This window comes from Salminus brasiliensis, chromosome 1 (genome assembly GCF_030463535.1).
Source record: "Salminus brasiliensis chromosome 1, fSalBra1.hap2, whole genome shotgun sequence".
NCBI classification, from domain to species: Eukaryota; Metazoa; Chordata; class Actinopteri; order Characiformes; family Bryconidae; genus Salminus; species Salminus brasiliensis.
The window spans coordinates 13815930-13828140 of NC_132878.1; the positions used below are offsets into that span (position 1 = coordinate 13815930).

Below are 12211 nucleotides of genomic sequence, written 5' to 3' on the forward strand. Positions count from 1 at the left end.
TTACATTTGTAAGACATAAATATCCAAACTTTGTACTTGAAATCAGGAACAAATCTAAAGACATACAGTCTTGGAAAGTCTAATTTATTAAAACACTTTATATATGATGCCTAAAAGTGAGCAGAGGTGCATTTTGCTTGCACCGACACTGATGGAGATGTTTCTACATGGTCAATTCAATTGATTGGACATGATTGGGGATTGCCAACGCCTGCCTATATAACTTCCCTCAGTTGACAGTGCATATAAGAGCTAACTCCAAGCCATGGGGTCCTCAGAAACAGGATTGTGCCAAGGCATAGATCTGGAGAAGGGTACAGAAACATTGCTTAAGCTTCACAGGTCCCAAAGAGCACAATGGCCGTAATCATTCATGAAGGGAAGACGCTTGAAACCACCAAGAATCTTCCTAGACCTGACTGCTCAGCCAAACTGAGCAATCTTGGAAGACGGGCCTTGGCCAGGTAGGTGAGCAGGAACTCTAGAGGAACTCCAGTAGAACCGTGTGAAGATGGCAGAAGAAGATCAACCATCCAGCCACCTCTCCACAAATCATGCCTTTATGGTAAAGTGGCCAACTGGAAGCCACTCCTTACTAAAAGGAAGGTGACAGCCCACTTGTAGTTTGCCAGAAGGCACCTAGAGGACTCTCTGACCAAAATTGAACCTCTCATCACCTGGCTAATGCCATCCCTACAGTAAAGCATGTGACTAGTCCTAATAGAGGGTAAGATGCATGCAGCTAAGAACACAGAGAGATCCTTAAAGAAAAACTTGCGCTCCAGTGCGCTCTGGACCTCAGACTCAGGCAAAGGTTAACTTTCCAACATGACAACTACCCGAAGACAGCCAAGAGAACAAAGGAGTGGCTTCAAGGACAAGTCTGTGAATGTCCTTGAGTGGCTGTGTATATATATAATAGCTGTGTACTGACACTCCCTATCCAACCTGATGTAGCTTGCAAGAATATGACAAAAGCAATGGGCAAAAATTTCCAAGAACAAATGTGCCAAGTTTGTAGCTTCTTTCCCAAGAAGCCTAGAAGTTGTAATTACTGTCATCAACTTGCATTAACAAAATATTAAGCTGAGGGTGTGTACAGATATGTAACTCCTAAATAACCTATATCTGTCAGTAAAATAAAAACGCCATATCTTCTAAAAAGTTGTTCTCACTTATTGTCGATTTTAGATGTTTGAGGCAAAAACTGCACTCCATCTACTGTAGAATTAGTCTGTAATGTAATAAAATATAGAGAAGGTGAAAGGGGCGTGCATACTTTCCAGCTTGACTGTATGTGTATCATTACACTCTTATTATATTTCATATTATTAGTTTGTATTATATTGCCAAATTTGAACAATGAACTTTCTTTATTTGATCATTTTCACACTCTGCTATTCATACATTGTTTAGTTGTGTTTTCTTGGTCTCCTAACATGAGCCACTGTGTTTCTCGTTTCTATAGTAGTGGCAGTGGCTGTTACTATAGAGCTGCTTTGTTGTCTCAGTAGTGGTGGGGGATTTTGTTCCATTCAGGTTAGCTTTCCTCGTGGGGATCGCCAGTGACAGCCAGGCAATGAAAACAGGGTCAGGCAATATCCAGTAGCGCTGCCAAATGAGCTCTGGGCCTCTAGGCCTGAGACCTGATGATTAAAATAAGATTTGAGCTCTTACATCCACTTCTGGCTCTAGGAATGTAATTTCCATCAGTGTATGGATATCAGGTAATTGCAGGGGTCTCTCGTTTGTTTATTTAATGCAAATGAACAAGAATGATTCAACTAAAACTGAACCAACAATTTATATAATCTAATCGGATTGCTGTATAGCCCAGCTCTGGTGTAAAAGTGGTGTGTTTCTCTGTGTTTTTAAATAGTTGTGGATTAAGAGCCAGAATAATTCATTAATATGATCAGAGACAAAAAAGAGCACTTTTTATACCTTGCCACAATGAGCAGTCCATAGTTGTGGTAGATAATAAGTCACTCTTAAAATTACTAAATATATAATTACGTCTGCGTAATTCTTGCAAAACCTACATGGACTTTCGACTGGGTTAAACTTAACAGTGTATTCATCATTTATTTCCACTAATTTGCCTGTTCAAAGTTTGAAGTATGTGTGTGTGGGAGAGGGGTGGGTGTATAGGCTTGTGTAAGCCAATACCTTGCTCTACATTAATAAATGAACATTCACTAAGCAACAGTTTTGCAGCTGCTCTCTACACACACACTGTCCTGATGTCCTATTCCCTGATGTCCTTATTCTAAATGAATGAATGCACCAGTGGCCTGGTTCTGATACTTTTGTGTGCCATTTCATAGCTTTCATAATGGTAGTCAACGCTTGAAGTGGGGAAAAAGCATTGCCTACCATTATGCTGGCAATTATGCTGAAAGCTATGCACTGGGATACAAAAGTACAGTCTAATACAAAAGTATAAGAGCTAGGCCACCGGTGCGTTCATTCAACCACCACCTCCACCCACCACCCTGCCTCCAACCAAAAAATCAAACCATACTTTTGGAGCCAGGCAATCAGTTATTGCTAACTAAAGTGGGCTTCTACTGGGACAGTGACTGACTGATTGACAAATGACAACTTTCTTTGACTGATGGAACATCAACAGTATTACTATGTTTGTGAATTGCAGTAAAAACATTTACTGCATAAATGAGCTGCAGCGGTTCTCGCTGATTCAGAGCTTAAGCTGGTTTCACTGTTCGGGAGAATTCCTGCCCCTGAAATGGAGATTCTGATTGGAGAGTGTGGCTCTCTTTTATCCCAACCACATGAAAATATGAAAGAAAGGTAAGAAAATTCAGTGTATATGAGCAAAAATAATGTTACAATGGCGATTTTCATGAATCCACTACAATTACAATTACAATACTAATCCAAATCCAAACTTTACGTGATAACTGCTTACAGGTTTTCAGATTGAACTTGTACTTTTAAAATTTGTTTCTGTATTACATTCATCAGACATCAGATTTCACCCATATCTTACCACGTACTGTGTATTCTCTGTGCAGTCTGAATAATGCATTAGCGCCTAGCAACACATTTGTGTTGGGGACACTTGGAACATGCATGCGCCCACTGGAGGTTTAAGAGTTCTTGGATCAATGAGGTGGCGAGAGAGATCTTCTGGGAGTGTGAGAGTGTATGTGATCATGAATGGTTGTACCATATGATTTTAGGCATTCATTGTTGGACTTGTACATTTTTTAAAGATTAGATTAGATTTCATTTTATTGTCATTAACAAAGTACAAGCTTGTGACAGCAGAATGAGGTAGAGTGTAGGTGAAGGTGCAGGAATGTAACTTGTAACAACAATGCAATGCAATGTACACTATATGCACAAAATTAGGACCCCTGCTCATTAATTGTTTCTTTCAAAGTCGAAAAGGTAAGGGTTTTTTCATTAGATTTTGGAGCAGTGATTGCTGTGATGATCTGATTGCATTCATCTCATCCTCAACTCAGCCCAAAAGTATTGGATGGAGCACCATAATTTCAGAGAACACAGAGAGCTGCTCCACAGCTCAATGCTGGGCTTTACACCCCTCTAGCTGATCGTCGTGGCAGTAGATTTATGATGATCTGCTCTAGAGAGACAGAACAGATAGAGACAGTGTCTTTATTCTCTCTATTTTGCCATTCACAAACAATGTGTTCATTCAAATGGAGTGTATGCAGTAAATTAAACTACACCAATGTGCAAACCAGATCGACAGTGGAATAAGTAATTACACAGCTAATTAAACATAAATTTTGTATGATGTATTAAAAGAGATTTAGGAGGAGAGCTGTTAATTGGGTTGACAGCAGAGTAAAAGAAGCCATTCTGCAGCTTGCTGGTTCCTTGAAACACTTTCCCGATGGCAGAATTGATAGTAGTCCATGATTTGAGAGGGAACTGTGTTTGATGATGCTCTTTATTCTTTATTCTCCCCTTTATGCATCCCAGAGCATTTCTGTTGCAAGTTCTCTGTGGATGGAAGATGGACACCCTAGGTGATTTTCATCCCCCTCTTGAGGGCCTTCTGTTCAGGGACTGAGCAATTGCTGCACCAAACAGATATACAATAAGCTCTAAATGGTATATGGGAAGATAGGTGATCTTTCCTCAACCTTATTAGTAAGTAATGGTGTTTCCCTTTATTCTTGACCAGTGTGCTAAGGGTCCATGTGAGATTCCAAAGAACTTGAAATTGAACATACGCTTCATCTCAGTTCCATTGATGCAGGTTGGGCTGTGTCTCTTGGTCCAGTCCACAATAAGTTCCTTGGTCATCTTTACTAAGAGATTTTTACTAGAACGCTTTGAGCCAGGTGACACACCGGCTCTCTGTAGGTCGTTGCAGATCTTATCATTGTTGTTGATCAGCTCAACCAACATGGTGTCACCTGCAACTGATGATGGAATTAGAAACAGACCTATGCTCAGAATGGCATTTGGCAGGCAGCTTGCAATTTAATCATGGTACAGAGATAGGCACACATAGCATTAGTAATGTTTGGATCAATGTATAGTGCTGGTAGTAGCTGGTAGCGCATTTGGTGAACATTGGTACTGCCCTTAACATGCAGCCTGGGTTTGACTCTCCATCCAAAAGCACCATGCTATGTCAATGACAGCCCTTGGCAAATATGACTAAACCTTATTTATGACTAAATTGTCTTCTGTAAGACAATGAAAGTGTGAGTCGCTCTAGATAGAGTTGTATGCCAAATATCATAAATGTAATGTATTAAACTGTGTATGACTTTACACAGCAAACAGGTGCAACCAAGTTGGAAGGCCATTGGTAGGAGTTGAATGTTAATTAAAAAAAAAAGGCTGATTAATAAAACGATAAATAAAACCAACAAGAGAAATAAATCATCCAATCTATTTTAAAATGAAGCTATTGTTATTGTTAGTATTTAAGGCAAGAAATGATGATATAAAAAAATAATGATATGTACATGTGAGGTGATGTAGTGTAATATTAAAGCTATTTAGAAGGCTTGTTATATTGAGAATACCAAGTGCAAGTCTTCACAAGCAGGTCAGGTTCTCGATTTATCTACACTGCAGAAGGACTCATTCCTCCTGACATTCAACATAAGTGGGAACATTCAGAGATGTGGAGAATGAACCCAGGTAAAGTTATAAAAAGTAAAAAATATTCATACAAATATTAATCCATAATGTTTGAATCAATCCGTACTTTATCACATCAAGGGGAGATACATAAGCAAAGATTGTTTTTCTTTAGTTGTGCAATGCATTTGTGTGGCATTCAGACAATGACAGAGATATCTGTCATTTCATAGTGTGACTTAAAAATGATTGACCTCTGCACTTTACTGGCTAGCTATAGGCCTACTTGGTTTGGTTACTCTGGTGTGTTATTCATCAATTCTCTGGATGTGAACAACAGGTCTTAAAAGACTGTTCAGATCACAGACATAGTTCATACCACCTTCAACAGAAGCTATAGGTCACTGAATAATGTAATTATAATTTCATAATAATTTATTTTTATATGTACGGTGCTGGGGGGGGGGGTGTATGTTTAAGAATTGATATGACATCAAATCATCACTTTTTAAAAAGTATCCTGAACATAGTTGTATTTGTAGTTTCTATTTACTGTGACCTTGAGCCAGAAAGCAATTATGCTTGATATACAACTAAACGTAAAATGTATAGAATGAGGTCAATAGGACAAAAAACCTACAATAGAGTGAACAAGTCCAAACATGCTACACCCTTTTTAACCCGGGATAAAAGCCGGTTTACTGAATGAGTGTATCCAGTTTCCACAATACAAAGGGTCTCTAAGGCTTCGCCAAGTTCTAAGTATCCATTGGTAACGGAATACAATCCCTCAGAACCAATCAAAATCGGAGACACCGTCACGGCTGTTTCGGTACACCAATGAAAAGCAGCTAAATAATGATTGACGTGTGGACGAGCCAATCGTTTCGAAGTTGATGGTTGCGTCGAATATAAAACTTGTCCAGCGGCGGTTGATCGCCAGGACTTCGCCGACGGTAACGGGAGCTTGAGGCGCAATTTGATCTAACGGAGCGGATCAGGCCACCTGTTTAGTCAACGTTTCACAATGAGGGAGATTGTTCATCTACAAGCTGGTCAATGTGGGAATCAGATCGGTGCCAAAGTAAGTTCAAAACGTTTTTTTTTAATTGTTTGGAGAGTTTGCAGCACTTCTAATGAAAGTGACTGTTGGTGCTGCTGTTTAGCGTATTTTTGGTTAAGCTCACTCACTTATATAAGAAAATACTGCTGGTCTTGCAACAGTTTTGAACTAGGCTATTTTCCTCGTTAAACGTTAAAAACGTTTTTTACGTCTTTTTTATTTTATTTTTTTAAACGCTGGTCGACATGACTAGGCTTGGGTTAGATAAACTCAGACTGTTAATTTATTCGTTGTAAACTGTTAAAGTTCGTTACCTAACTGAAAGGTCTTCTTTTACTCGAACTCAGTTTTGGGAGGTTATCAGCGATGAACACGGAATCGACCCCACCGGCGCCTACCACGGTGACAGCGACCTGCAGCTGGAGCGGATTAACGTCTATTACAACGAAGCCAGTGGTAACCCTGCCCTTTCTTTCACGCAGAGAGTGGCATTGGCTGTATTAAACTTGCGTGTGGTTTAATGATGGCCTTGAAACTGTGCTAACGTGTAAACTGTGGTGCAACAGGTGGAAAATATGTCCCCCGGGCTGTGCTCGTGGACTTGGAGCCTGGGACAATGGACTCCGTCAGATCCGGTCCTTTTGGGCAGGTGTTTAGACCAGACAACTTTGTCTTTGGTGAGTATCTTTTACATCACTGAAGGGTTTTATTTTTTTGTAGTTTAAGATGTTGTAGCTACATTTTGACTCTCATTTCTCTTACCATCATTGCCCTGACTATTAAGTTACACAACCTTATGATTTATTATATTATGATCAGAGCAGTTCAATAGTGTAGATGTTGTATAGGTTTGGTAACTTATCAATTTATAAATAGTTCTGACCAGGGGAGGATGGGTCCCCTTGTGAGTCATGGTTCCTCCCAAGGTTTCTTCCTCCAGCTCTGAGGGGCCACTGTTGCTGTTGGCTTGCTCACTGGGGGTCTTGGCTTTATTTATTTATTTTTAATTCATTTAATTTTATTTTTTCTTACTAATTACTGATTATGTAAGGCTGCTTTGTGACAACAGTTGTAAAAAGTACTAAAATAAATTTGACTTGACTACTATACAAATTCAGTAACTGCTAGGAAACAGCATGCAGTGTTATTTGAGGATGAATTAGACACTTACTGACCCAGAACTGTTCACTGGTGATAAACCCCAAAGGTGGTATTAGTTTGGGCCAAATGGTGGTTTTAAAATACATTCATGCCATTAAGGTTTACTTTGGTTGCCATTTTTGCCTCAAGTTTACCACTATTACTATAATCAGTGCTGCTGTAAACCAGGGGCTTTCCTGCTCAAGCACATGTAATTTGACTTTTTAATTGCCAAGTTTTGTTGGAGCGGGAAAGTCAGCAATTTGTGCTATACTCCAGCCAGCCCCCCACTCTCCTTCCTCTGCTTTAAACTTTGTAGGCAGTCACCACTGCTATAAAGATTTTCAGGAGACTCCTCTAACCACTTGGATGACTTTGCTCACATCATAACAATTTAACTGTACAGAAGCTTAGTAGTTTGTCCGTGACATGACTCTCTCCAGATACTAAATGTTAACATTCTTGCTATAAGCCTATCCTAATGGTTAAGTCTTTTACCCCAGGTCAGAGTGGTGCTGGAAACAACTGGGCCAAAGGCCATTACACAGAAGGAGCTGAGCTGGTGGACTCCGTTTTGGATGTGGTGCGCAAGGAAGCTGAAAGCTGTGACTGCTTGCAGGGTTTCCAGCTCACTCACTCCTTGGGTGGAGGCACTGGCTCTGGCATGGGAACCCTTCTAATCAGCAAGATCCGCGAGGAGTATCCTGACCGCATCATGAACACCTTCAGCGTGGTGCCATCCCCAAAAGTCTCAGACACTGTAGTCGAGCCCTACAACGCCACCCTGTCAGTCCACCAGCTGGTGGAGAACACAGACGAGACGTATTGCATTGACAATGAAGCTCTGTATGACATTTGTTTCCGTACGCTCAAGCTCACCACGCCCACATACGGCGATCTCAACCATCTGGTCTCTGCCACCATGAGTGGCGTGACCACATGTCTGCGGTTTCCCGGCCAGCTCAATGCGGACCTTCGAAAACTGGCCGTCAACATGGTGCCCTTCCCTCGACTGCACTTTTTCATGCCGGGTTTCGCGCCCCTCACCAGCAGGGGAAGTCAGCAGTACCGTGCCCTCACTGTTCCCGAGCTCACTCAGCAGATGTTCGATGCCAAGAACATGATGGCAGCCTGCGACCCGCGCCATGGCCGCTACCTCACTGTCGCTGCCGTTTTCCGTGGCCGCATGTCCATGAAGGAGGTGGACGAGCAGATGCTCAATGTTCAAAACAAGAACAGCAGCTACTTTGTGGAGTGGATTCCCAACAACGTCAAGACTGCTGTCTGCGACATCCCACCTCGTGGTCTTAAAATGGCTGCCACCTTCATTGGCAACAGCACAGCCATCCAAGAGTTGTTCAAGCGCATCTCTGAACAGTTCACAGCCATGTTCAGGCGGAAAGCTTTCCTCCACTGGTACACTGGGGAGGGCATGGATGAGATGGAGTTCACAGAAGCTGAGAGCAACATGAACGACCTGGTGTCAGAGTACCAGCAGTACCAGGACGCCACAGCGGAGGAGGAGGGAGAGTTTGAGGAGGAGGGAGAAGAGGAGCTGGCGTAGATCAATTTTCTTTTCACTGTTTCCTGTTTCTGTCCTCACTTAGCATTCTAAAGCTATAAAATGTTTAATCTTCAAAATTGAGCTCTATTAAAGAGAGAACTTTGATGGCATGTGCCTCCTGGTGTGTTTATTTGGCATTGATTTATGGTGATTGGGCATTTGTCAATTCCCTTCAAGCGGAGTATAAACCTAATACTCCAATCTACTAAGTTTGGTTTTCTTTTCCAAGGTTCTCTGCCCTCCAATTTCTTAAACTCTTTTTGTTTAATATAAATACACAAGTTATGGTGACAACTCTTCCATGCATTCTGCACACTTTAAAAGCAAAAGTGCTTTAAAAAAAACATATCTTAACAATGTAGAAGAACCACATTTGCATTTAAGGTATTTAGCAGCGTCCTGTACCAAAGTGCTTCACTGTTTTACTCCTCCTTGGCTGGTTTGTATCAGCTAGGGTTTAAAAGATGCCTCCCAGCTTAAATGCTGCTACAGACAGAAGTCAGTATGGCTACCACAATACTCTGCAATACACTTTACTCAAGTACTTCCAGAAGAGGTGGGCCTTCAGTCAACATTTCAAGACACCCAGGGGAAGCTTGTAGGGGGAAAAGGTTTTCTGTGGCTCCTCCCAAGGATGGGAGGTAGAGTTGAACCCTACTTGAAGCTCAAAGGGCTTTTGTTATTGATCAGTTTTGGACCATTGAACTTTTGATTGTTTTTTTTGTTTTGTTTGTTTTTTTTTGTTTTTTTTTGCATTAAATGTGAGTTGGCAAAACCTTTAAAATTGTTTAAACAGCTTTACATCAAGTGAAGGTTCTTTAGACCACCAAAGACTATTGCACAAGCCTTTTTGTGGTACTGTTTGAGTGTAGGTTCTCTTACTTTATCCTGAAAACTGTTTGTTCCTCAGAAACTGATTTGTGGGCTCATCTGTGCTTGGAGTCAGGACAGATCTTTGCTATAGGAGGTTGCAAACAATATATTTTTTTTTGTTTTGTTGTGCATAGACTACATGCCACTGTAGAGAAGTATTTGCAACCTGACACTCCATCTTTGCTGCCAACCTTTGAGCATTCTTCTGCCGCCTAATGTCCAGAACCAAATGGCCACTCTACATCTACAGCTGAGCTTTTCAGTCCCAGTCCTCATTTAGATTTTAGGGGTCTTGATTTTCAGGTTGAGTTGTGTGTATTTTTGGACAAAAGTACATATGGTTTCTATGGTATCCAATTGGGTTGCTCTGTGATGTGCTAACTAGTCTTTTTAGTGGCTTTACAACCAGTTGTATGACATTATGATATCCATGTGAACTCTGCCAATTTAACACCCATCCTATCTCTCCAGCAGATGGAGCCATAGTATTAACTCATTCTGCCACTGCGCGACTAATCTTTTCATATAAGCTAAAGGAAACTTGATGTGTATTTTACTGCAACCCTGTGTCTAGAACCAAAAGAGAGGGACTGCTAATATCCACAGCAGATCATCTCAGCCCCAGAGGTTATTTAATGGATATTTGATATTGAACATACTCTGTATGCACTATATACACAAAAGTATTGGAATAACTGTCTGTACTGGCCAGGGAAGGCTTTGTATATAATTTTGGAACTTTTGATTGGAAGGATGTTGGATGATCAGCATCCCACTTCATCCGCAAGTTGCTTCACCTCAAATGTACTGGATGGGGCACCATCATTCCAGAATACACAGCTCCACTGCTCCACAGCTCAATGCTGGGGGTCTTTATACTCCTCGAGCCCACGCTTGGCGTTAGACATGGTGCCTAATGTTTATCTGCTCTAGAGCTTCCGATTCTATTGCCAATACTTCCCTACAGGGGTTAGACAAGCTGTGTGCACATTTGCCCATTTTTAGCAATGGGTGCAACTTAAAGTACATGAATGCATTCATTAGAAAGGGTGTCCACAAACATTTGGACATACACTATATGTTAATGCGGGTGTCTGTTTTTGGACAGAACAGCATGCTGTTAATGTGATTAAAATCTGAATGCTGTGTACTCAATAGCTATTTAGGGACATTACAACCAGTATCAGTATAATGCAGAATGTCTCATGGAAGGCCATGTGAACACACTTGCAGCTGAACATCTGCAAATTTAACACCTTTATTTTTTCTCCAGCAGATGGCGCTGTAGTGTCAGTTTGGGCACAGTTTGGGCACTCTTATAGACTGAAGCAAATTTGTTATGCAAGGGAAAGGTGTAAAATGAAATGGAACTGATCAGTATCATGTTACAACCGTGCAGTACTGCATTCACTTTTATAGAGGCTGTCCATTATCTTACATCTTAATGGGACAAATGTAAGTTTTGCTCAAATTCTAAACAATTTTGTGAGGGTGGTGGCTGTGAGCTAAACACAGAAAATACCTTAGCATTTGAGTTTCTTTTGCTAGATGGTGATAATAAAAAATATATTATAAAATAAATTATACATAATTTAAATATTACATTTAAATATGAAATATTACGTTTTATTAGTTGTGATCTTTGCTGATACATCATTGAACGTCCTGTTTTGTAAGATCTTTTAAATGCAATGAAAAAATACATCCTTTATTTTATTCCAGACCTTGATCTTCCCTCACAATCCTTCACGCACAACTCAAAGCCATTTGAAAACTGAGGGTTAGACGTGACGGCAACATTTTTAATGAAATATGAACTGTATTGATTTTAAAATGTAAGATTAAACAAGGTCACATTGCTTGTCAGGACTCCTGCAGCTGCTGATGAGAAGAGGAGCTTTTCTTATACCAATGCTAGAATTGTCTGTCTCACCTCGGCTGCAGCCAAAGGTTATCATAATGCTTATTGATCATATTGATAATGATATTAATAATGAGACCAAGTGTGGTATCAGAATGCTCACTTACCTGTAATGCTTTTTTAGTTTTACCCCTCAAAATGCAGTGTCTACCTACAGCTAGTTTATTTCAATTAAATATTAAGAGGACACTATTGGGACACCTGCTCCTTCATCGTTTCTTCCAAAATTTAAGGGTATTAACTTGTGGTCTCTTGAAGTAACTGTCTCTATTGTTTACAAAAGCTTCCTACTAAAATCTGGATTATTGCTGTGAGGATTTGATTGAATTCAGTAACAAGAGCATTAGTGAGGTCAGGATGTTGGATGATCACCGCCCCACTTCATCCCTAACTGCCCACCTCAGCCCAAAAGTATTTGGTGGAGCACCAACCATCATTCCAGAGAATACAGTTCCACTCCTCCTCAGCTCAGGGCTGGGGGGTTGTATACACCTCTAGCCCACACCTGGCATTAGGCATGGTGCCAACAGGTTCATGTTTATCTGCTCCAGAT

The 12211-nt window shown here is 40.7% G+C and overlaps 1 protein-coding gene across 1 annotated transcript; it reads left to right on the top strand.

Moving 5' to 3' along the window:
- Nucleotides 1–6055: 6055 nt before the first annotated feature.
- LOC140573161 (tubulin beta-4B chain) lies at nucleotides 6056–8972 on the top strand. Its single transcript, XM_072692802.1, has 4 exons — nucleotides 6056–6181; nucleotides 6508–6616; nucleotides 6727–6837; nucleotides 7804–8972. Exons 1-4 carry the CDS (start codon nucleotides 6125–6127, stop codon nucleotides 8862–8864), a joined length of 1338 nt encoding a protein of 445 aa, XP_072548903.1. The 5' UTR covers nucleotides 6056–6124; the 3' UTR covers nucleotides 8865–8972.
- The last annotated feature ends 3239 nt before the right edge of the window (nucleotides 8973–12211 follow it).

What these genes read in the sequence shown, in the direction of transcription:
- LOC140573161 (XM_072692802.1), top strand. Translation starts at nt 6,125, where the DNA reads ATGAGGGAGATTGTTCATCTACAAGCTGGTCAATGTGGGAATCAGATC. An exon ending in GGAATCAGATCGGTGCCAAA is followed by an intron (nt 6,182 to 6,507) that starts GTAAGTTCAAAA and finishes ACTCGAACTCAG; the next exon opens with TTTTGGGAGGTTATCAGCGA. An exon ending in ACCAGACAACTTTGTCTTTG is followed by an intron (nt 6,838 to 7,803) that starts GTGAGTATCTTT and finishes CTTTTACCCCAG; the next exon opens with GTCAGAGTGGTGCTGGAAAC.